The 25575-nt window shown below is 40.0% G+C and overlaps 1 protein-coding gene across 2 annotated transcripts; it reads left to right on the top strand.

Moving 5' to 3' along the window:
* Positions 1-7404: 7404 nt before the first annotated feature.
* ADRA1B (adrenoceptor alpha 1B) lies at positions 7405-25307 on the top strand. Of its 2 annotated transcripts, none has more exons than XM_062605335.1 (2): positions 7405-8927; positions 24160-25307. In XM_062605335.1, exons 1-2 carry the CDS (start codon positions 7955-7957, stop codon positions 24750-24752), a joined length of 1566 nt encoding a protein of 521 aa, XP_062461319.1. In that variant the 5' UTR covers positions 7405-7954; the 3' UTR covers positions 24753-25307. The 2 variants fall into 2 exon arrangements, with proteins under 2 accessions (XP_062461319.1, XP_062461320.1); XM_062605336.1 differs by having other exon boundaries at positions 7427-8927; positions 24190-25307.
* Positions 25308-25575: the final 268 nt, after the last annotated feature.

Genomic DNA, 25575 nt, shown 5'->3' with positions numbered 1-25575 from the left:
TTTCTCCAATTACACTCATCTCTAAAAACAGAATTGCTTGGAGAAGGATTGGAAATGGACAGGAAGCTTCTTTGGTGAATGTTAAATCATCATTTTTACTTCAATGAGTTCAGCAAAGGAAAGACTGGAGAATTATTGAGATATAGACAAGAAATACAAGTTTCCAGCTCCTCCAGGATTTTTAGCTGAAGCAGGGAATCAGTAAGACAGAAGCCCAGACTTGCTTCCTTTTCTCAGAGACCCGTATTTTAACAAAACTAGAAGCACAAAATCCTTCAAAAATAAAAAAAACGGCTTTATTCCAATACAGATATCCTGGAGTTCTGATTTATGAACAGGAACAGATCAAATTAGTTAATAAATTGACATCGATTTCTTTAACTGAAGATCTAGGGTCTGTGTTTTAAAGCCTGTATTATTGCACACATAAAACTCAGTCACTGACTCTCCCAAGCATTTTCATCAAGGCAAAGTATCAGAATGGGTTGGTATATCACCCCCTCAAGATGAAATCCAGTGTTTATCAGCAGTGAGTCCTCATCCACTTACTGGCAAACACAATATTTATGCTACAATGGCAAATTCAGAATGTCATAAAGATATAATGAAGTAATGTGCATACCATGATCAGAACTTAATAAAATGGAGAGAGAGGAAAAATAAGTTTGTTATTTTTTTAAAGAGGAAATACTGGTCCTTCACAGAAGTATCCCAACCTGTAAAATTCAAGTTTAGATTTCAAATGCCCTGCTACTTCAGAACCCAAATTGCTATGACCCAGTAGAGGCAGGACAAACCATCTGCATATTTAAAGTCCAAGGACGGACTGTCATCAGGCCCAGGAGTAATCCTGGCTCTTGTGCACAGAGCAGTAAGGAAGTTTTCAGAAGTTTCTAAGGGCCAGTATATTTCTAAGGTATTCTGGTGTTTAAAGGTAAAGGTCAAAAATACCAAGAGAGCACAATTCCCACCCAGTGCAACTACAGCACTGAGCCAGCCTGGGTATCTTTGGAAAATCTCTTTCCCAGCCACATTTCTGTTCTCTTAAATATATTACTGCCAGCTCAGCACCTGATGATTCGAATGAAGAAATGGCTCAGAAGCAGGCACAGAAATGAGACTAATTACTTATGACATAATGTGCCAGCATGAGGAAGGTACTATCCAGACTGAATTTACCTTCCAGTTTATTGCTTAAGGTGTAGAGATTTATAACACTGCAGCCATCTTAGCTCATTCATCAGCAGTTGTTTCGTTAGCCACAGAAATGTCTCATCTCCTTCCAAGCTTGCACAGCTCTTGGCCCAATGTTATTTTATGACAGTGAGTAACATGAGTTATGTGCTGTGTTTAAAATGTTTTTCTTATTTCAACCTTTAATTACAGTCCTTTTAATGTCACCTGAAGTATTTTAAATGAAGGCTGGTCTGTTTAATGTAAATAAAATATCCAGACATGTGCCGTCTTTAAAAAAGACTGCAATGTGTACTAATGTTAGTTTTTATGATCTAGAGCTGACTATAATATGGAGATTAAAACATTAGGTTCATTCCATTGTAATTCTATTCTAAAAGAGTCAAGTTATGACATATTAAATGCATAGGAAAAGTAAGGATACTTTCAGGAGAGCCTGGTATCCCCTTCTGCCTCACCACCCCAATTCAATTACTTTACTTAGGAAGCCAGGGCCAGCATCCTACAAGCCCTCCTGCTCACCAGTAGGACTTACTGAGGGGTGGTGGTGCTCAGAGCCTTGCAGAACAGTTCCAGTAAAGTGTGACTGCCTGGAAAAAGCCAGAAGAGACTCAATAAAATGAAGTTTTCTTCCACACGGGATTTTCTTTTTTATGCTCCCAGAAATGTGCTACTGTTCATTCAATGCCAGTAGGTGGAAACACTTAAGAGACCTAAAATTTATAAGAGAATCACATGAGTGTAGAAGCATTCTGGGTTGGTTGGGCTCTTTTGGCAACAGGGGCTGTTACAGGAGACAACCATGTGTTTTCTTTCACGGACAGTCCCAGTGCAGCCACAAGAAGAAAATAAGTTTTCTGTATGAACTGATAAGAGGGTCATAAATAATAAGAAAATTATATCCTGTACACCAGCCTGCCAGCAGACAGCAAAGAAATTCAGAACTTCACAGGTTCTCACTTTTTTCCTTATCGTTTGGTGACATTTGTTGGATATTTATCTAACTGTGATAGTTCCTTCAGCAGTTTTAGTCCTCTCCTGGGAAGATGCCAATAACATTACCTTAGAGCAGGGAGAAGTGTCTTTCTTAAGCTCATCAACCTAATGACCTAGTTCAAGCTGCCTGAAGGAGCTTGTTACTAGCTGTCCACTAGTGCTACTGGCTATGTGCTGCTTTGCTTTTGTAGCAGGAGAGTGTGCAGGCTAGAGCTGCTACTGGAACTTCAGGGAGAAGATAAGATACTGTCTTCTGAGTAGCAGCACTCTGCCCTCTCTCCCCAGCTCCAGGGAGCATAGGGCAGGTGGCAAAAGAGAGCAAATGGTGGTCACGGACCTTGTGGTCAACAATGGAAACGATAAATGGTAAAATGCATAGTTTAAATAAAGCATGGAGAAAAGGCAGAGAGGCTCTGATGCAGCACCTTGTTACTTGTGTTTTCCTCTTGTTTTGAGGAGGATGAAACTGCTTGCAGTCATCTGTACTTCCTGGATGCTATGGTGATACTATGTGATACACACAGAAAGAAAAAGATCCTGGAGTCTGCTGACATTAGCAGGTCCTCCCCAGGCTTTGCTCTCTGTGGGTCTGTTTAGCACAGCGCGCAGCTGCAAAATGTGTCCTTCATGGAAGACAGGTAAAAGTCTCAGAGCAGAAGACACACAACTGTCTGTCCTAATCTCCTCCCTCCAATGCATTTGTGGGATGATGCTAAGGTGAGCCTGAGGGCAACACGTACACCAAACTGGCCCCACAGTTTCTGATAAAGGGCAGCTTGCATTAAAAAAGCAGCATCCCCAAACTGACACCTGTAACACTGACGTTTGCCTTAAGGGAGGATGTAATTTGCAGCGCTGTGAATTCCACATTGGCATGCCTTTTCTTTTTGATCCAGTTGCTCAGCGACATTTTTGTCAAGACTGACAGCATTAAGTGGGTCCATCAGCTTCCCAAGCATTTTTTAGCTGAAAACTATATGCACAGACATGCTCTCATTCCTGCCACTGCTGTGGAGAGAGAGGCTGTGTTATTTTCTCTCTTTTTAAGTTAGAGACATACTTTTTCTAGACTTCCAAACAGTGATTTTTTACTAGACCTAAATACATAGTCTCTGCCCAAATAGGCTGAACTGACTTCATCCTCATGAGGTCTGTTTCTGAGGCGGTGCCTATATCAGTTATCAGATGGTAATTGTGGGAGTCTTCAGCACACTCTGCTCTAGAAGATATGCTAAAGTACTGTGAGAAAAAAAAAAAGCATGGTTTAGTGTGGGAAATGGGTCCACAAATCTGGAAGAGGATTTAAGAAACAAGTACAGTATTTCAGTTAATTGATAACATTTTACTTAGAAAATGCTCTACAATTCTATTTCCATAAAAATGACAAACACTGAACCTCTGCTGGAAAAAAATGATTCAAAATTGCAAATACTTGCAATCTTGCACCTCCTCACTCCAGTTTCTGCGAATGTTTTAGTATCAGAGGCAGAGTTATTTCTACAGCTACATCCAGTGCCCTGCTCATTGCTTCTTGCTTTTCATATTTCTTTCATGAGAGGAAGGCTTTCTGGTTTGTGCTGGTATGACCTGTCTCAAATATGATAACATGTTCACATTCCTGTTCAGATCAGAGTGAACGAGCTAAGCATTATAGCCTTGTTTTTTCTTCACTTATATCTGTTTACTTATTTCCATGAGTTATCAGGGTTTCTAGTTAAATCAAAGCATTAAGAGGAATTACATAAAACTATATGCAGATATGCTTATTTAAATTCTCTACCAGTACCCCCTGTCCAAAGAGGAGCAGGCTATATTGTTATTCACCAGTGTTGCAAAAGTGCTCTGGAAGTGCTTCTGCTGTTGAAATCAGATCAAAATGCCAGTACATATTTTGAACTTCGCTTTGTAAAAGCAGAATACAAGGAACACAGCTCTTTACAAAACCAAGCCATGACAACAGGACTCCTTCTGCATCATTCATCTGCTACAGCAAAATACATTTTAAACATTCAGATTTTGAATTAGTCTAAGAACATGTGAAGATGTTCTTTGTGTTTCCTCAAATGTATGTTCTGTAGCCAGTCTTTTGCTGCTTCAGCAACCTCTCGGCAGAAGTACATTGACTAGCTAAAGGGCATCCTGTCTTGCAGGACATCGAAATACTACTGAGTAGAACCTCCAGGCCATTCAATTTACTTTCTCACTGAAAACTATGATTCATCTGAATGAAAGCAGCTCTGCAGTGAATACTACTTGCACTTCTCTGATCAGGTGTTTTCAGTTGTGCTGCCTTGAACTTGGCAGGAAAAGTAGCCTATTTTTGTGGCACTTACCATGCCATTCATCCAAAGGTAGGTAAACGGTTAATGTTAATGTCTGGGTTTCAGCACACTCTGCTTTCTTATAGCACCTGCCACTGAAGATCTCAAAGCAATTTGTGAATATTAATCAACTGAGCCTTATGACTCTTCAGCCAGTATGTTATTATCCAGGCTGGTAAACAGAGATGTGAAAACACATCAGATTCTCCGTAGGGCTGTAAGAGATGAGCAGTACCTTTGTCTTCCTCTTTGTCCCCTAGAAAAGGACTTTTCTGTCTGCTGTTTCATCTAGAGGGACACAGAAAGCAGCACCAGTAAGGACAAAGACTGGTGCCAGTAATCACAGAATCATAGAATTGTTAGGGTTGGAAAGGACCTTAAGATAATCTAGTTCCAACCCCTCTGCCATGGGCAGGGACACATCACACTAAACCATATCACCCAAAGCCTCGTCCAACCTGGTCTTGAACACTGCCAGGGATGGAGCATTCACAACCTCCCTGGGCAGCCCATTCCAGTGCCTCACCACCCTAACAGGAAAGAATTTCCTTCTTATATCCAACCTAAACTTCCCCTGTTTAAGTTTTAACCCGTTACCCCTTGTCCTGTCACTACAGTCCCTAATGAACAGTCCCTCCCCAGCATCCCTATAGGCCCCCTTCAGATACTGGAAGGCTGCTATGAGGTCTCCATGCAGCCTTCTCTTCTCCAGGCTGAACAGCCCCAACTTTCTCAGCCTGTCTTCATACAGGAGGTGCTCCAGTCCCCTGATCATCCTCGTAGCCCTTCTCTGGACTTGTTCCAACAGTTCCATGTCCTTTTTATGTTGAGGACACATCCTGCCTACAAAAGATACTGAGCAAAGAAATGTGTTTTAGTCCAACCAGTAGCAGTTAGAATCCTGCCACTGCTGTTGGCACGGTGTCCTGGACATTGCCAGTGAGCTGAAACCAGCTGACTCCTGAAGTGGCCATTGAAAGGCTATTGAAAGATCTGGTTCCTGGGGGGCTACAAAATCCTAATGTAGTGTGGCCAAAGCCAGGAGGAGTTACAGGCCACGCTGTTACTCTTTGCAGGCTGGACATGTCACATGTGTTGCCAGCTAAAAAACTCTGCAGTAGATCAGTTTACCTCTTCACTGATCTTTTCTTACCCAACCCCTCCACATTTTGCAGTGATCATATTTTATTACATGCTGAAGGCTGAAACGCTGTTATATCTGCACCTAATGATCTAATCACACTAGCTTTAATCAATTTAGCTCAAGCACCAGGAGTGGGAAGATGCAGGCTCACTGTAGGCTATGCAATCCAACCAGGATGCCCGGGCAAGCAGCTACTCCTGCTGCCCTCTGCTTCACCACAATTCCCCTGAGAGTGATACCAAGACAGACGCCCTGGCTACCCACACAGCTGTAGTCACGCTGTGTCTGCACCTTCACAACAGGAGAGAGCCCCCAGCCTGAGGAATTCACACTTTCAACAGACAAGGCAGAGAAAGAAAATTAGAAATTGAAAACAAAACTGAGAGTGATTATCTGGAGTCAGCAAGAATGGTCAGTGTGAAGGGTGCATGTCCAAAATCAAAGGCTGCTCACTGCTTTATTAGCCATGAGAGCTCCACCTTGGAGAGAGCAGAGGCAGAAAAGCTGAGGTCAAGCTCATAAATTGAGTGTTTGGTCTTCTTCCCTTCAGTGACTCCATGACATAGTTAGCATGTCGTTCTTGTAAATGTTTCAGAGTTTTTGAGGGGTAGTGCTTTGCTATAGTCCCTGCAGTCGGGAAGGGCTATGCAAACATCCGCCATACACTCCTCAAATAAAATTCAACCAGAGCTTTTGGTTACATGGTTTGTCCTTAAACACGCTACTGAGCTGCAACTTTCAGCCATAGCTGCATCATTAAAAATGAACCTTTTATTTTAAACACAGTATATTTTGTAACAGGAAAATCAATATACAGTAACCAGCATACTGCAGGCAACAGCTGTAGGGCATAATCAGATGTCAGAAAGTTGAGAACAGTATTTTGGCAGTCATGTGTTCAGCTAATCTTTCACTTCGTGTTTTAAATGGCACCGAGCTATAAAGATCAGAGATTTCTCTCACACATGGTGATCCACAGCCACACAAAATGAAGACACCGAGACACCGCTGTTTTCAACATTAGAGGCTGAAACATCTAAAATGTAAAAACCAAATCAGTTGTTACTTATTTTTTCCTTTATGGGACACTGTAAGCAGATAGCTGTTCCCAGAGCTATGGTGTGTTAACAACAGTCTCACTGATCTCACAGCCTTTAGCAAGGATATAGGAAGATACTTAAGCATGAAGAATACCTTGAGAAGATTACTAAATATTTTTCACTACCTTCACTTTGGCTGTGGGTAAAGGTGCTCAGCTCTGTTCAAGGTTGGGCTTCGAAAAAGTTATCTAGATAGAAAAGAAGAGATGAAGCCGCAGATGTGGCTGGTATACAGGATCAGAGAACACACGTAAAGATCTTGATAGAGATTTTGATCACCTGTTACTTTTTCTTTATGAACAGAAAGTTTACAAATTAGAAACAAACTATTTCACGTGGTTTTATGTCAGTATTAAACACTGAATCTGCAAGGAAACTAGGGATTTTTGGAACCTACCTATTTGTTCTTAGAAGGTGGGAGATGATTAATTCTCTAAAATGGCATGTGATTCACTTCCATTACAAAATAAACACATTTTCTTTCAAGCAAAAGGCAAAGGGCGCTACATCATTTTGTACTGAAATTGCTTTTTCCACCACATCCCACCGAGTATATTTTCTCTCAGATAATGCAACTTGTTTTTTAAAGGCTTTCAATCCAGATTTATGTGGCAAATGCTTTAACTAAAATTGATATATTCCATTTGTTTAGCTTTCAGACGCTGATGTGGAAGTTTTAACTTGAACTGCATTGCCCTCTAGCGCTGTGACGGGGCCGGCCGCAGTGATGTCACCAGCACATGCAGTGTGAGCACAGGCAGCCAGTTCATGCAGAGCTGCCTAAATGCTGACAAACCCTTCCTGGAGACGCCTGTCACAGCAGCAAGGCAGGGGCATCCTTCCAACAGCTCCACAAATGCGCAAGGGGAGGCAGTAAACCTGTCTTTCATTTCAGGGACGTCATGATTGAAAAAGCTACTTTGGAGCTCCAGCCAAGACCCGTGCCTGCTAATTTCTGTTCAAACGAGTTCGTAGGAGAAATTAAGCAAGTTTGAACAGCCTGTTATTTCTGACGGGCTTCAGAGGACTTCACGCTGCGCAAGTTTTACGTGCTTATAGCTGGCAGCTGGGGAGATGAGTTCTCAACCTAAACCTGGCCGGGGCTCTGCAGCAACTTCTTGGGTAGAGAGATAACTTCCAACTGAGCTCAGATCATCTGTGTGTTGTGCAAGGGATCCAATCATAACTTGCTATGGAGCATGATTTTTAAGATGAATACCTACCTTGGCAATAAATCCAATTCATCGATACCTGGATATTTGAAAGGGTCTGCACTGAATAATGGCAATCTTTCTGCAAACAACTCCAATGAGACAGCAAGCAACCTGGATTCACCTGCCTTGGATGTCAATAGGGCAATAATTGTGGGGCTTATCCTCGGTGCCTTTATACTCTTTGCTATTGTAGGTAATATCCTCGTCATTCTCTCTGTTGCTTGCAATAGACATTTAAGAATCCCTACAAACTATTTCATAATTAACCTCGCAATAGCAGATTTGTTGCTGAGTTTTACTGTCCTTCCATTCTCTGCTACACTGGAAATCCTTGGCTACTGGGTTTTGGGGAGGATATTTTGTGATATCTGGGCAGCAGTCGACGTGCTATGCTGTACAGCTTCTATTTTGAGTCTATGTGCAATTTCTATAGATAGATATATAGGGGTACGTTATTCTCTCCAATATCCAACTTTGGTGACAAGAAGAAGGGCAATTTTAGCTCTCATAGGTGTCTGGGTCCTTTCCATGGTGATTTCTATTGGGCCTCTTTTGGGCTGGAAAGAACCAGCACCCAAGGATGACAAAGAGTGCCGTATCACTGAAGAACCATTCTATGCTTTGTTTTCGTCCTTGGGGTCATTTTACATTCCTTTAATCGTCATCCTTGTGATGTACTGTCGGGTCTACATAGTAGCAAAAAGGACTACTAAAAACCTGGAAGCTGGGGTTATGAAAGAAATGTCCAACTCCAAGGAGCTGACTTTACGGATTCATTACAAGAACATTCATGAGGACACTTTAAACAGCACCAAACCCAAGGGTCACAATCCCAGGAACTCCGTAGCTTTCAAACTTTTTAAATTCTCTAGAGAAAAGAAGGCAGCCAAGACGCTGGGAATTGTGGTTGGCATGTTTATCTTGTGCTGGCTACCTTTCTTCATTGTTCTGCCACTAGGTAAGTTGGTTACCAAGGGATTGCGAGGGGTGGGGAAGGAAGAGGGTTAGTTATTTACCACAAAAATATCACAGAAGAAAAGTCAGATTAATGATAAGTAGATCTCATTTTGAGAACCTCAGTGAACAGATGAAAGGGAGGCACGTGAAAGCCATTTACTCCTGATGCTGTTTTTTTCAAAGACTCATGCAGAAACTGTGTGAAGTGTGCAGCCTGCAGAAAGTCTGCCCATTGGGTAGTCCTTCTCAGTGATGGGGCAGATGTCAAATCAGGGGGCAACATCTTCAGAGTTTATACATTAAATCCCCCTTTACAGCTTTTGTTCAAATTGAATTATGCTTCAGAAACATCCTTAGAGGATGTTTAACAAAAATCCTAGATAAGAACCAGTTTAGTTGACTATTAGATGTTTGGACTACACCACAATAGATCTTTTGGCATTATTAGGTGCCTTAAATGGAAATTAACCCTATTCATGAAGCTGAAAATGTTCTAGTTCTCATTTCAAACATCACTGACCAAATCCCAAAAGCAAACATATGAAGCCCACCAATCTCCGCAGAAAAGTTCTCATTAATTTCAACAGGTCTTTCAGGAGACTGCTATGTGAGCTGTTGGCAGTTACTTTGTTCACTTTCAACTTTAAAATATTAAAGCATTTGATGTAGCCTTAATACATTGGTCTGTGTTCCCAAGTGCTTGTGAAATTTGCTTGCATGGTCTTTAATACCAGCACTATCTCTGAAGGGGAATATCTCAAGGCATTGTATTACTAAGCTCTCAGAAATATCTGCCCAAAATTCATTTCACTGAGACAGAGACAATCTGGCAGCCTAAACAGGGAAAGAGATGGGAAAAGAAAGGAGAAAAAACATTCATTAATGTTCTGTATTTGTGTTTACTTAGTTACCCTACAAAAACATTTCTAAATGAGTGATAAGCAAATATTTTTAGACATTGCTGTAGAAAACTAAACTGAGTTCAGCAACCTGGTCCTAGTGAAGTGTTATAATTGCAGTGAATGTGTAATATCATTTAGACTAGCATCTTTATTGCAAGACAACTACTTAAGCTATTGCAGGGCAACTTTATAACCTCTAGCTTATGGTATCATAAACTTAAATATCTTTATGATTCAAGATCTGCATAAAAGTAATATTAAGGAAGTAAAAAATTCCAAACAGAAAGAAAATTGTGAGCAAAGTTCTCCTTGGCTGCTGAAGTTTAATTCCTTGTACATAACATAGAGCACATTTCCAACTATTGCAAAAATACATACCTATGGATAGAAATGTATTTTTACCATATGGAACCCGTACTAGATAAGTAGTTAGTAGGTCATGCTCCCTTGGCAAAGCAGATTCCCTCCTTGATTTTCAATTATTGAAGGAACTTTGGAGCAAAAAGCAAATGTGAATGCAGCAGAGCATATCTGTAGCTAGCAGGAGTCACTGTTCAATGAACACAGATGCAGACCAGTCCGTTAAAAACATCATGGTCGCAGGGCAGAAGCAATGTGAGAAACAATTAAGTTTCTTGAAAGAGTATCAATTTTCCCTCTGGGAAGCTATTTCAAAACTCCTAGTCTTTTCTGTGAGGTTTAAAAGTCATTGCTTAAGACACCTGAGAGGAGAATTTACTGCTTGTCACAATATGATTTTCTCTCATACAAATTGCGTTCAAGACATCAGTGAGGTGACAGGCTGAGAACCTCCACGACAGCACACTGTGCTGGCAGACGTGCGGGGCTGCTGAACCAGCTAAACCCACTGCCATGGGCTCTGACCTGGCACAACTGAGTGACTCCAACCCCCAACACACTCACATCAGCACTGTGAGCACCTGGTACCCCACAGAGGAAAGTTCAGAAAGAGTTGCCATTGTGTCAGAAAAGTAAAAGGATCAGTCTCTCGGGTGGGCAATGGAGACTCTGCTGGCTCTCCTGTCCTCTGTCTAGAAATCCTTTCAGGAGCCCAACTCTTAACTGAAAGCCTTCGGTCTAAGAATGGGAGGACAAGAGGTATACATAGTATCTGATACAGTATCCAAAAGCATTTGAATAGTAGGTACTTTCTCTTTGTTTTGCTGACTAGGAACAGGGCTGACTTTGTCCTTGTCCCTGATCTCTGCTTTTAACTTATTCAGCACACTTCAGAACCTTGCACTTCTCATCTCTGCATATCAGTGCAAAGTTAATTAACAATGTTAGGCATGACTAAAGCATTGCTCTCTAAAACAGGTGAGGAAAAGACCTTTTCTTGACATGCATAATGCAGCCATTCCTAACTAGAAGAGAGGATAGAGCAGTGGAGGAAGAGTTCCTAAAGAGCTTGCTGTGTGCTGCATTCTTCCTACCAGAAGTCTTTTGCTTGAAGTCACAAAATTAACTGAAAAGCTATGAAGAACCCTAACACAAAGCACACAACACTATAAAAGCAATTTCAGCGATACTCTAACTGTAGAATCCAAAAGGTACTCATAGTTTACAAAGCTCTCCATAGGTGCCCTGGGCTGCTTTAATCACAACCCACTCTCTCATCAGTGCAGGACTGCAAGCTGTAAAATCTGTTCTGCTCCTGAGTCCAGATTAGATACTTACCTTCCCTGTAATGGAAGGACAGGCTTCTTCCTTAGCCTGTATTTTTCACACCTTACATTTGCACTATCAATCCAAATCATAGCCTCACATCTGCAGCTTTACTAATTATTTCTTTTTTGCTGCTTGTTTCACTCACCATGACTCTGCAGAATGGTATCAGCAGAGCAGCCCTGGTGTTCTGAGGATCCAACCATCAAACATTTGACACGTTGGTAAATGTTATTTCTGCAACACCCCAAAACCATGTCATAACAAATCTGCTTCTACGCAGAAAAGTTTCCTTCATGTTAAGTGTTCTCAGGTCTTCTGTTAATTTCCTAGTCAAAATTATAATTCCTCCACTCTGGTATTTCAATATATTCCACATCTCCCATTCTGATATTCCAGACAAAGGTGGCAGATATACAGTGGGAACCGATGCAGTGCTGAAAGCCGGGGTACTGCTTGAATAAATATTCCGACACAAAGGAAAAGAAATAATATTAACACTTAGAGAGTGTTTTTCAAGCAAGAATCAAAAGGCTGTGCAAGGAAAGCTCTCTAACAGAGCTCTGTATCTAAGAAAAGATAGTACTGACACTGTCATGTACTGAGCATCATGAAAAGATCAGCACAAAGCATGATCCACAATCTCTTTTTGAAGGACTCAACCACACTGCCTTTAGTGTTAAGCACCTGATGATGCAGCAAAACTGGCATCAAAGAGAATTGTGAGCAATTTTTTATTCCAGTAGCTATTCTTTCCAGATGGCAATACATCTATAGAATATCCGTATTGCTCACATTCATACATACTCCGTGGCTTTGTGAACAGTTGTCTTGCCACTCAAAATTATTTGTGGTTCAGCATAAGAAATAAAATGAAGACATAGATGTCTTTGAGACAACTTATTGTGCCATAAGTTCAGTGACTCAGATTTGAAGAGTAAATATCTTGCTTCTTTAAAACAAACGTTTCTTTTCTTTCCCCTCATGCAAATCCTTTCTTAGGCATCAGGACTATATTAAATATGCATTTCTGAAAAATGCTGAGTAAAATAGGTTATTTTTGTCTAAAGGCTAGAGCCCTGCAGCAATAAGGTAATGATCATTAGAACTCCCTCTTTTAAACAAAGGAATATCCAATTTTATGCCAATACCTTTATCTAAAAATTAGTCCAAAATGAAAGATCATATATTTCCCCCTCACTACTAGGTAAAAGTTTAGTCTCACTCCTGTTAGTTGAGATACCAGAGTGGGCTTCCCAGTCTTCTCCCAGACACACACACTCACCCTGCAATGGGAAAACTCATCACCTTTAACCAAAGCCTATTAACTTCCCCAGCTTAGCTCCAGTGGAGATCAGCAAAGCATTATTCACTTCCCAGTTCCCTAATTCCCCCTGCTCCCACGTAAACCTGTGATCTTACACTGAAGTCAGAAACAAAATGTTTGTAACTTAACTGGCTGTGGGGTTAGGTCCCAGGAGCCTCAACTGGTTTGACTATCCTTATGTATTAAGATTTTCAAATCTTTCTATAAAATAATAAAAAAGAACATAAAAATATTCTGCGTGTTACATGGCAGCCAATACAAAATTATTCTTAAAATAAAATGTTATGCGAGTATGTAGATTTATGTTACATCAGGCCAACCTCTGCATCTCTGCACCAAGAATACCAAATTAGGCCACTTAGTTTCCCATGGGAAATACTTCAAGGCATTAGGTCCAGTGTCGTCAATGCTACTGGGTTCTGCTTTCTGCAAGGCCTGAGGGCTGGTTTCTCTTTCATCTCGTTTTGGTTTGATGCCCTCAAATTAATAGTTGTACAGAATTTGGACAAAGAAGTGATATATGTGGCAATCTGATCCTCTGCCCTCTTGCAGATCAATCTTTGGTACAATGTTCAATTGCACAGGGGATAGCAGGAACCCGCTCCTCCTATTTTCCAGCCGATTCCTGTAAAACTAAACATCATAGGGGCATTTCTTAACCAGTACAGCATGGTTTGTCACATGTGGAGGACTAGATTATTTCAAGATGATTCATTTTACTGCTAAAATAGCCTCCCTTAAAACCTGGTTTAAGCCTTTTGTTTGCAAACGATGCCAATTACCGTTACTTACAGGCTTTTACCTTTTAGAACAAAGTTGCTTGTTATCAAAGCAAATGAAACTGCACAAATTCTGGGGTACTTCTAATGTAGGCTTTTGATTTGCAGGTCAGAGGAGCAAAGGGAAACCTGGAAGTGAACAGTCCTACAAAAACAAATATACAAAGCAATAGAGGAAAAAAAATGCAAAGAAATCAACTCATGTCAACTATTCAGGCTCAGGGAGGGCAGCAGCTCCTATCTCAGGTGATCAGAAAGCTCCATGGAAAAAAAGAAAATAAGGACTAAGGCACTGGGCAGCAACAAGAAATCTCAAAATTACTGAAATCAGTTACAGCAGGAAAGAGAGAATTTCAGAGGAAACACTGCTTTCAGCAATCAGCAAGGCAGTGGGCTCAGGTCCTTATGCCAAAGGCATCTGCAAACACACGTGCTATTGCTCAGGTTGGATGAAAGCGCTGAGCAAAGCTCTATGTGTGTGTATGGCCCTAAAGCATGGAGACCAGACCTCAGGATCTCAGCTGCATGCTCTTCAGAGTGCCTATCTATGAGATACAGACATGAACAAAAAGTGTTAACGTTTTTAGTATCTTCACTAAAGTCCTCCTCCACAGTCCATTGCAAGATTTTGAGCCATTTTGATGGGCAAGTGATCTTTAGAAACAGAGAAGCAATAACCAGAAGTGCCTAAGTAACAACAGAGAAAAAATATAATGGAAGTTCACACAGTATCTTTGTATCTGTGTTACCCAATTCCATGCTAGAACCCTATTATTTACCAGCGATGTACAAGATAGATTGCCTTAGTTATAAAGGGTGAAAAACATCAAAGCATTCCCAGTAATTGAGATACTTAATTACAATAACTGAAATGTCAGGAGAGGGAGATGAGCTTTTCTAGACACTCTTCATCAACCAATCTTTTGAAAAACAGGAATAATAAGCTTGGTCCATGTTATTTCTGCTTCGCAAGCTACAGTAGTCTGTAACTCTTTTGGACAAAATAATAACAACACGATCACGTGTCTGCCCCTATCTACTGTCAGTTTCAAAGCACGAAGCAAGATTCTTACTAAAATTGATCTTGATTTTATCATATCTGTATGAGGGCAACACAATTTAAACAAAAGTGAATTCTCTCCAGTTATCACAGCTGTTCTGGACTGAGAGGTGGTAAACCAGTATGTCCAACATTATACAGGGTTTGTGTCAAAAATGTGAGTGCTTGATGGATTTTTTCCATATCTCATGTATTTTCCATATCTTGTATCTCCATATGTTGTTACTCAAGATGTACTCCAAATTTTTAATAATATGACAATTATGGATGAGACATGAAAAACCTTAATCCTGTTACGTTTTTTTTTACTGCTCTTTTTTAAACTACAGCTTTCCTTTTGCTTTTTCTTTCTGGGCTGGGCAAAAAAGCTGCTATTTGTCTTTTCTGTTGCTCTTCTAATAACAACTTGCAAATGGTCTGTTGTACCATAAGTTTTTACAAATGACTTTCAACTCTCATTTTGCCAGTGGTAATAGCTCTGTGGTTCAATACATAAGCACTGTCCCTTTAAAAATACAAATATAGCTACTGTGCTTTGCACTTGCTTGGCATTTAAGTAGGTGTAGCAACTCTGGCTTTTAGTAAAATGATCTGACCCCTATCTCTACCACAACTTCTATCAGCAAAGCTTCAAGAGAGGAAAAGTTTTGGTTTTATTTTGGCCATTCTAGATGAGTCTCTATTTTTGAAGCCTTTAAAAGGCTCTCAAAATTCAGCCATTTTGAATGAAGTTCATGTAGGTCTCATAGAAATGATTTGCTCATGTGAAATATGAGGCACCCTTTATCAGAGATAGATGGTGTGGATGATAAGAAATTGTGAATTTTCATTAGGAGAAGGCAATAAAAACAATAGCTTTCTCAGCCTACAAGACTGCAAGGAAAATTTTCCTTAGGCTTTACTCTTACTCATGGCCATAGCAATAGACGAATGTAGACTTTACGGTCAGATTCTACATCTGTGTATGTCTGTTATTTTAATTTGCCTGCTTAAGAACTTGACTAAACAGGATCAGGCCTTAGACTGGTAGGAGTTGCTGAGTTCAGTTAACACCTATAATGGACTGGTTTGCAGACAATTATTTCCCTGTTCGAACAGGATGGAGAAATGAGTATAAACCACTTTTACCCTGTCAAAACAGTGAGGGGAGATTTCTCTGTTTGGCATCCTTGACTCAGATGGAAAACAGAAATGAAAGACTCAAGGGTTGTGGACTGGTTGAATGATACCTTCATCACCCCTCACAAACGTTTGTTCACTGCAGGGCCAGAAGGCTCCAGCAAAGAGAATCCCACAGCTGCTACAGGTAGTCAGTTTTAGGACCTAAATTCTTCAAAACCAGGACAGTTTTCTTCAGAGCTGATCTAGATCCTTGGTCATATTTGTAGTGTACCTATGCATACAGTGAAGAATGAGAACTGCTGTACTCGCAACAGCATCATATTTGTATTTCGATTTCTCCCGCATTATCTTCTGCAGTATCATTAGTCAGTTATTCCTTATTTGATATTTCTCCTTCCTCAACAGCAAAGTACTCTCCCCCAAAACACACACACAAGTTACCCACAAACACAGGGGTGCAGCTCTGCAGCATGGTGTTGTCTGCAGGATTACTGTGATTCCCATGGTGTCCCCCAGCATGGCAGCCTGCACGCTGCTGGGATATGCAGCCCAAGGCATCCCACAAAGACATGAGCATACTAAAAAAACATAGCCAAATGCTAGCCATCATTACTTGTTTGCAGTAGTTGTAATTTAACCATCTTTCCTTCATTTTCTTTATTGAATTGAATTATGTTGATTTTGGATGCTCTTCCTATTTCTCAAGCTCTTTTTTCACTGTTATCCTAACCCTCTTCTCCAGAAGGCCTGCAGTCCTCCCTGGCTTGATCAACTCTTAATTTTATAACCACACTTTCAATTTCATCCTCTACTGTTTGTAAACTGTGGGTTTTTTTCCTACATTAAATAAGTCTTGGGGAATGTAAACAAACACTGAATGCTGGAAGGAAAGAAATCAGGAGCTTTAGAAATCCAATTAGCTTTAAAACCTTGGCATGCCGACTTGGCCAAGCATGTAGTAGAAAGGACTGCAGAAAGTTTAAATAAAAGACAAACACATCCTTTCTGCATTTCTAAACTCACAACAATCCCAGCTTATTGCTTTTACAGGGAGAATTTTACTAGTGATACACATGTAGCATCTGAGCTTTCCCTTTTGTTAGGGAGTGGCCATTACTCAGCCATTAGCAGCTACCAGCAGCTCTAGCTGCAGCAAGGGATCACAGCATCAGCTGCAGGGGAGAAGTGGAGCTCCCCAGCTAGGCCACCGGGACTCATCTGCTGCCCAGCACTGGGAAAGTCTCTTACTGATTGCATGACAAACTTGACCAGGTCACTGTTCATAAGAAGGCTGAGTTCCACCATAAGCCAAATTTCTTGCAAAACAATTTTTGCAGAAGTTGTCTTCTCAAGAACAGACTGGGAGAGAGGGTTTGATATTGTTGAAGCTTCCTGCGTTTCATGTTTCAGAAGTCATTTGTTCTCATTCTGTATTTTGCAATGCTTTTCATCACCACAGCCATTTTAAAAACATTGGAATTTTCTCTTGTGGAGAATGTTGAAAAGCCCAGCTCTAACTCCAGTCAGAATGACTCCAACCTGTAAAAAAATTAAGAAATTCTCTCCTCTGAATGAAGGAGGATATGTTTGCCTTCCAAGGGTACCTTAGCTATTGAAACTTGATGTAACCTCTATAAAAAACTTCAAACACTGATTACCAAGTTTCTAACTATTTCTATTTTATAGTGTTCAAGCAAGAGGTAGTTTTCTCTCCAGAATGCCAACATTTAATTTTCTACTTGTGATGAACAGAGACAAGTAGTTTTAAATTTTATGGCTTTTCTTTAATCGCCAGATGATGACAAACCCATGCAGTGAAGCACTCTAGTTTTTATTACTGGAGTATCAACTGACACACAGCAAAGCACTTAAAAAACTCCAGATCATTTTATTTCAATAAAAGCAAATATGTTCCAGTAAACAGGAACATACACCCACCACTCACCCTGGGTTGGCCCTCATCTGAGCAAAACTGCTGTTTGAAGAAATGTGATTTTTTGTGACAAGCAGAAAACAGCACCTGACAACCCAAACCTCACCCATAGAGAATTTTTCTCCTTAAATCCAGGAAATTCAAAGACTTCTGCCCTAATTATTATCTAATTCAAGTATCAGATACTTGATTCTAAACAGAACTGATGATTCTGTAATTGATATATTTAATTGATATCAAATATGCAGCTTACTAAAAATTGATGTTTAATTAATAAAAAGTTAATTATCACAACATCAAGTGATTAGAAAACAGATTAGTAGCTGGAGTTAAGAACTAAATAAGACATTAGGAGAGCAGAAATAAACATTTAAAAATTAAGAGGAAAAAGGAACTAAGTAACTAGAAAGTGAACATGCCTGGCTGGAAAAAGAAAAAGCAGAGCTGTTAAAGAGGAGGCAGAGAGTAAAGGAGAATGTGGTTAATTTTAGATTAGAAACATCATTAATAGTTTAAAATTTTCCTCCCCCTGGTACAGCTAATAAAGATACGGCATTCTTGAAAGTATACACTCACAGAAAACATTACCATAGGATGTAAAACCATTCAAATGCCCCTATCTGCAGATGGAAGCTGCAGCATATTGGGCTGTATAACAGGAATGGAGCCTGCAGTAGACGGAGTGAAGTGACTGTGCCCTTTTACTCAGCACTCACTAGACTGTGTCTGGAGTACTGTGTCCGTGCAGGGGGAGACAGTGATAAACTGGATGAGTCCAGTGGTGGCATCAGAATGATCACAAAGCTGGAGCACACTGTGTGAAGAGAGGGTGGAGAAACGGGGCTTCTTCAGCCTGGAAAAGGGAAGGCTTCATGGGACCTAATGCAGTGCTGACCCTGCTTTGATTAGGGGGCTGGACAAGAGCCCTGTAACATCCATTCCCACTGCAGTAATTCTGTAATTCTATTAAGTTCTTGGCTTTCACTCCCATCACAGATAAATATATATATTCCTTGCATGAACAATGATGGGAGGAAATATAACCACACACTGGAACCCAGGGCCATTTCACAAATGACTGCTGTCACAAACAACTGTTGGTCACGTATATATAGTTATTTCCTCTGTGTGGCTGGAACTAGCACACAGAGCAGAATGCACAGAGATATCAAAGGCGATTTCAAAAGCTTTAGTTCATAAGCATTGTCTTACATGGGTTTTTTCAGATTTAAACTCCAGCTAACCCCTATAGTCTCTGATCACATTGCATATATATACAACTGGAGTAGCAAGTTTTCTCCCTTCTCCTGGAAGTAGCTTAGTCTGGCTGGTTGGTTGCACTGGCAGGTCTGATTTTGATCCTAAGTAAGTTCTTTCTTCCATAAGTGGAAGTGGAAACTCAAACATGTCCCGTGTATTACACTTTTGTCAAGAAGTCACCAACTATTGCATTAAGGATCCTGAAATAGAAGGTCTTAACTTTCCCATCCTCCTTTCTCTACAGATACAGTGGTCAGTTGTGAGAGGTAGCAAAGGAGCAGATATTTAGATGGAAGAAAAAATAACAGAGCAGGAAAGAAGATGAGAAAGCAGTGTGTGTGTGTGTATGTGTGTGTGTTTCTCTTCTGTGGTGGTCTACATCAAAACCTCCTTTAGTGAACAGTTACCTTAATTAAGAGTGCTGGGATTAAGCCAGTCCAGAAGATTGTCCTGCTGCCCATCTTGCTACTTTAAGTACTCTTCCTAAGTCCACTGAAGTGCTTATGAGCCTTTCCAAAAGATTTCGAAGTCTCCCACAGACTTGAGTGGAGTCTGAATTTGTAGTAATGTTCTGGCCAGATATTCTGCAGAATATGCAAAGCCAATTAATATGACAGATTGTTTCCCACAATGTTCCCTAATTTCATTGAGGTGCTTTATTTAGTCTCTGTGCAATAAAGCATTCATGGTAAAGAACCAATCAGACCCTAAATTAAATTAGCTTTTACTAGATAAAATACTTCCTTTTTATGCTACTTGCTGTTGCTCAGCATATTTCCAAACTGAATCGCTCCATCAAGCCTAGTGATCATGGTCAAAAAACAACCAAAACTGATAGTTTACTGAGTTTCTGAACTATTTCCTGGTCTCCATTTGTGCTGGACACAGGCTTTGCAAAAACTACAGTGGTGTAATGCTGCAATCAGATATAAGATTGTAAAGCTCTTTAATAAATCACAGGGTTTAGTGAAGAAAAATAAAATAGAATAGAAAATATACATTCCCTTAGAGTGAGGCTGTTAAACGTAAAGCATCAGCGGAGCGATCAGTTTGAGTAGGAGTGACTCTGGCTATCACCATCACAAATAAATCACTGAGAACCCAATCATATGTAAATGTTTCCAGCCATTTTGCAAAGCACTCTAAATCAGCACAGGAAAATATTTAATCTGTTTCTCAGACTGTGATGGGAAAGTAGTTGGATTTTAGGGGAGGAAATATTAGTGTGATGTTTAGAGAATGTGTCTAGTAGGCTTAGCTTTATCATTTTATCAAGTTACCAAAATAGCCCAGAGTTCTTTGCTCCTGACATTAATTATGAGGTACAGCATGTGTGCAGCTAAATAAAAGGCATTGTTGTTAATTCCAAGAGCAAGGTAGGCAAGAGGGTAATGTTAAAAATATAAAAGCTAATCAAAATGTTTTTCATATCTTTATATGGCGAAAGGCAGTGGAGCTTTGCATAATAGTCACCAAATTAAACTACATTTAGAAGTATATGGCATGTATGGAGACATCCACCTAAACCACCTTCTAGATAATGCAGAACAGCATTTCTTCTTTCTCTGTACAAAACCCAGGCCAGGATTCCACTTAGTGAGGAGGAACTGAACACAAAACTTCAGAAATTTTCCAAAGCCCTGAAGAGAATAAGTGTCTAAATAAGCATCTGTCTCAGGCACTTTCCTAAGTTAATCCTCAACCTAAATAAGGGATATATTTACCAAGGGGATATAAAACTAGTGTCAGTAGGATTTAAGTACTGCAAATGTAAAATTCTGCTGGGCTGCCAAAACTTAAGCCATAAAGTTCTCCCGATGAACAGAGTTATATTCTGCAGAGTTAATCAGAGAAAGGACTAGAGGAGATCTGAAGAGGTCATTCAGGGCATACTCCAACTCCAAAGATCAGATGTACATAAATCAGTAGATGTCTCTCCACTCTGTTTTTAAGAGCCTCCAGGGTTGAAGTTTTACACCCTTCTCAAGCATGATGTTCCAGATTTTTCCTATCTTGAAAGACAGAAAGTGTTTCCCAATCCATAATTGCGGTCTTTCTGCAATTCAAATCATTGCACTTCAGATGTTTGACATTTTGTACATGGAAAACAACTTAATTTCCTTCTTTGCAGGTAACTTTTATGTTTTTATAGATGAATTGTCCTGTCTCTTTTTAGTCCTTTTTTCTCCACCATGGCAAAAGTTGTACTACAAAAATACTACATTTCAGAGCATGATTGATTTGGCCTCAGTGATTTTTCTAGGATCAGGCCTGAACAAAAGGCGCCTCTGTCAGTCAGGCTTGCTATCAGGAAATTCTCCGCTCTTTTGTGTTGCTGCCCTTTAACATAAATGAAAATGCTTGCTGCAGCTTCTGAAATTGGCCTGTTGTCATTTTGTTTAAATGACATTTGAAAAATAGATCATCATGAAAGATAAGCTCCTTACCTTTCTTCCTTAAAGAACACGCACTTTTGAAGCAGTTTACAAAGATTAGCCCGGTTTCAGTAATAAGCTTCAATATTTTTTCTCTGCTTGGTCTCTTAGTCTTCACTGTATGGAGTTCTATTTGGTTTTTATATATACATATATATATTTGGTTTATATATATATAATATACAGATTATATATATTATACAAATTTTATATATATATTTGATTTCTATATATATAATATACAGATTATACAAGCACATGTCATTTATCTGCGCTAGTTTGCAGGTTTCTTTCCCAGGGCTGAGCTCATTTTATTGCTCTCTAGAGAACCTCACATAATTTGTCACTAATTTCCTTAAAATTTTATTTAAAACCATACCAAAATCTGTCTATATTTAACCTGCCTAAAAATATTTAAATCTGGTAGAGGAATGTTCTCCAGATTTTCATTTGTTACAGTATGAGAGAAAGGCAAACTAACTGACCTGGAAAAATTCACCACTGCTCATTCAACATTCAGACTTAAGAAAAAATGGGAGCTCTTTAACTATTTCACAGGGCTCATTGGGCCTTAAGAACTAAAAACCCATTTCTATTTTAAAAGAGTATCGGAAAACTATTTAAGAAATTTATCAGTATGAGCTCCAGAAAGTTCCCTGATGTACATAATAATGCTTTGTACCTGTTTTGTAAAGTCACAAAGCTTCTCTTTTCCCTCAACTGAAGGGAAAATATTAGCTATTATTATTTAGGGAATGAATCCAGAAAAGGTTTGCAGCTGTGCAAAGTGGGAGATTTTGGAGCATCTTTCTCACCATGACTGCATTTATAAACTTAAACCAACTTTTCCTAAAGTTTCATAAAAATTTGATACCAATTAAAAAGCATATTCCACATCCATCTCCATATTCCAATCACATGAATTGTCTCTGAATCTTTCATCAAAGATTCTGTAACACTCACAATACACAGTTCTAAGTGCTTGCATTGATTTGATTTACCTGTTCATAGTTTCTCTGATGTTAGACATGCTATACTCTGTAGTTTCTGCAGTATTGGTCAAGAGAGATGTAGCATCTCCATCAGATGGATATTGGTCAAACCCTAAAAATCATTATCAGCAACAAAGAAATAAGGGACATGGGTTCAACTTACAAGAGTCTTGCACATGGAATAAAAGTCATTAAAGTGCAGAAGTCAGGAAAGAAATACTATGAACCTTGTCAGTTAAAACCTTTATTTTAACCTTAAAGGCTAGCAAGTTGCTTAGATCCAAGGCAATAGGTAGAGACAGTGGTATCTGGCACCATCCCAAAACACTGCCAGGGAAAAAATTCAATTGTAGGATCTTTCCTGACTCCTATTGCCCAAGTGAGGAGAGGAAGAGTTTCTAAAGAGAGCTGATGCCATCTCAGCATCTTATTTTCCGTTTTGAGCCAGCTCAGGGACTAGTTGACACACTGAGGAGAGCAGTGAAAGTGTGAGAAATGACAAATACTTACCTCTCTTCAGCTTTCTTGTGAGCTGAGGAGACTCAGACCCTGTAGACAGCACCAGGCCTCATTTAGATAAACAGTGGTACCTGCTGCGGCACACCAGAGCTATTTACCCAAGAAGCTGGGAAGTGCTTTTGCATAGTTTTGAGGCCCAAGCCATGACCTCTACATTGCTCTGAGATGGGAAATATGCCTAGAATCATATCCCTCCCCACTAAGGCATCCCGATCATCACCACTGACTCAGCTGCTTTCACAGCCCAGGGAATCTGAAACAACTCCAGTGTAAAAGGTTGCTCTTCTCAGAGACATGACATTCAGGCTTGAGTGTCACCTTTCATTTGAAAAACTCTTAAAATCTAACACCAGTTCTTGACATAAGAATTCTCTCCTGAACCCCTGCTCTTTGATTACTTGAAAACACAAAAAGGTGCTTTCCCAGCTGGATAACTGTTGTATGCTTGTTTTGCTATACAAACGTCATGCATTCTTTTATAAAGCCCCACTTGCTAAATTTAGCTGATCAATTACATGTTTTTAATACTAAAAGTACATGAAATGGGTTTCCGGGTATGAGTCTTTCATTTGGGCAGCCTCTTTAGGGAAATTATTTGGTTGTGAACAGAAGAGGAAATATTCATAAAACAACCTCTTTCAGTTTACATCATTTTTATGAATGCCTGCCATAAGGGAAGCAACCACCATTAACTTCAGGTTTCAAGAGTTTGTACTAACATAATAAACTCTATATATGGGGATGATGTTTAGGAGTTGCCAGAGAATGTGTTAGCAATTATAAGGTATAACTGGACACTCCTTCTGAGAAGCCTGGGAGCAGTTAGATCTTTTTCTTCAAAAATGGCATTCAAAAGCTTTTTGAAGAAGGCACAACCTTATTCCATACGTGCATTGTGGCACAGCTTGGACAACAGAGGTTTGATCTTTCCTTGGGATCAACAGATATTAGCACAACAGAAATGTACATAAAAAAGTCAAAGGCGGCCTTTGTGTTTAAATTCTACACTGCTTTTGCTCTCCTTTAGCTTTCAGATGGTGGAAGACATTCCCTATTAGCTTTACAAATAACAAAAATAACATTACCAAAAGACCAAAACTGAAAGCAACACATTAAAGATTTTTAATAAAGCATTAAATAATAATTAATAAAGAGATTCTAACAATGATGTGATGGGACATTTACCATTCCTAAAGGCAGACAAACCAATTATCTCAGATGTTGTCTCTGCTTGTTTCTTCTGGACAGGATCTCTGTTTTCAGCTCTGAAGCCCCCTGAAACGATCTTCAAGGTGATTTTTTGGCTTGGCTACTTTAACAGCTGCTTGAATCCAATCATCTACCCTTGCTCAAGCAAAGAGTTCAAGAGGGCTTTTATACAGATCCTAAAATGCCAGTGCCATCGTCGAAAGCAGCTGGGGTGGTGGGCCTACAGCTACAGAAACTGGAACCGGTGCTCCTTTGAACACCCCAGAAAAGACTCTCTGGAAGACAGCGGGAGTTTCCTGAGTGGCAGCCAGAGGACATTATCTTCATCATCTCCCAGTCCTGGCTACCTGAGCAAAATCACCCACCCACATATGGAGATGTGTACATTCCAGGAATGGAAAAATTCCAGCTCTCTCCTGAGCCCCTTACAAGAAGGCAGCAGACAAAAGGACCCATGCCAGTTCTTTACCTTCAATCTCTTAACAGAGCACAATGGATATGTTCCTGCTGGCAGCCAAGCTTCTAGCAATGGGGACCATGAGGCCGTCTGTGACACACTGAATGGCAAAACCGATTGTAGAACAAACATGACACTGGAATGAACAGATTCTAAATGGTCTGTTTTCTTTGTACACTAACCTGTTTGACATTTAGCCCAGGTGAAGAAATGGACCTTTGCACATTTTCTCAGTATGGCACTCGAAGGAAGCCAGTGAGGAGCAGGAAGATTTATGTCACAAAAGCAGCAAAGTGTAGGGGTTAACCATCTTTCCAGTCAGTTGTTAGAGGGACTACCAAAGCAAAAGCAGAATGCAGGGAAAGTGCCACATAAACCCAGGGAAATTCTTGTTCAATTATTTAGCTGTCATGGAAGTGCTGTGGAACAGCCAAACATATCTGTATATAGAAAGAATGTATAAATACGGGGGTGGGCAGGGAAAATGGGTAGGAATGTGTGGTGTATATGTGTGCTAGCCACATGGATGGGTGCCTGGGAGTGGAAGTGAGCAATGCAGTGAGTGTTGTTTGTACCTCTCCAGGGTACTGCCTGTCGCTGCTTTTGCCTGTCATTTCTTATTGTTGTTGTACTTCACTGTACATTAGCACTTTAGAAATGGAAAACAATGTCAAAGATTAAAGTAATTTCGCAACGATTTTGACACTTGCACCTATTACTGTAAGACTGGAATTCAGCCAAGTTCCCTCAACAGGATTTTCACTTCAAAATAAAACACTCACAGGGGTTAAGTTTGCCATTGGAACTCTTAGGATACTCTCTAATATCCCTGCAGTTGATTTCCTTCCATGATTCCCTTATTACCAACGTATGTAACTCCTCTATCCTTCACCATATTCATTTTGGAAAGTCTGAAAATACCAGCAATGGTAAAAGCTCACAATTTACTTTTCAGCACATCAGTAAGT

Source organism: Pezoporus occidentalis, unplaced genomic scaffold (assembly GCF_034315485.1).
Source record: "Pezoporus occidentalis ecotype Australia unplaced genomic scaffold, CSIRO_AGI_Poc_V1 ctg91, whole genome shotgun sequence".
NCBI lineage: Eukaryota > Metazoa > Chordata > Aves > Psittaciformes > Psittacidae > Pezoporus > Pezoporus occidentalis.
Note: the sequence above shows the minus strand (reverse complement) of the source record. Positions and strands in the feature narration are given on the sequence as shown.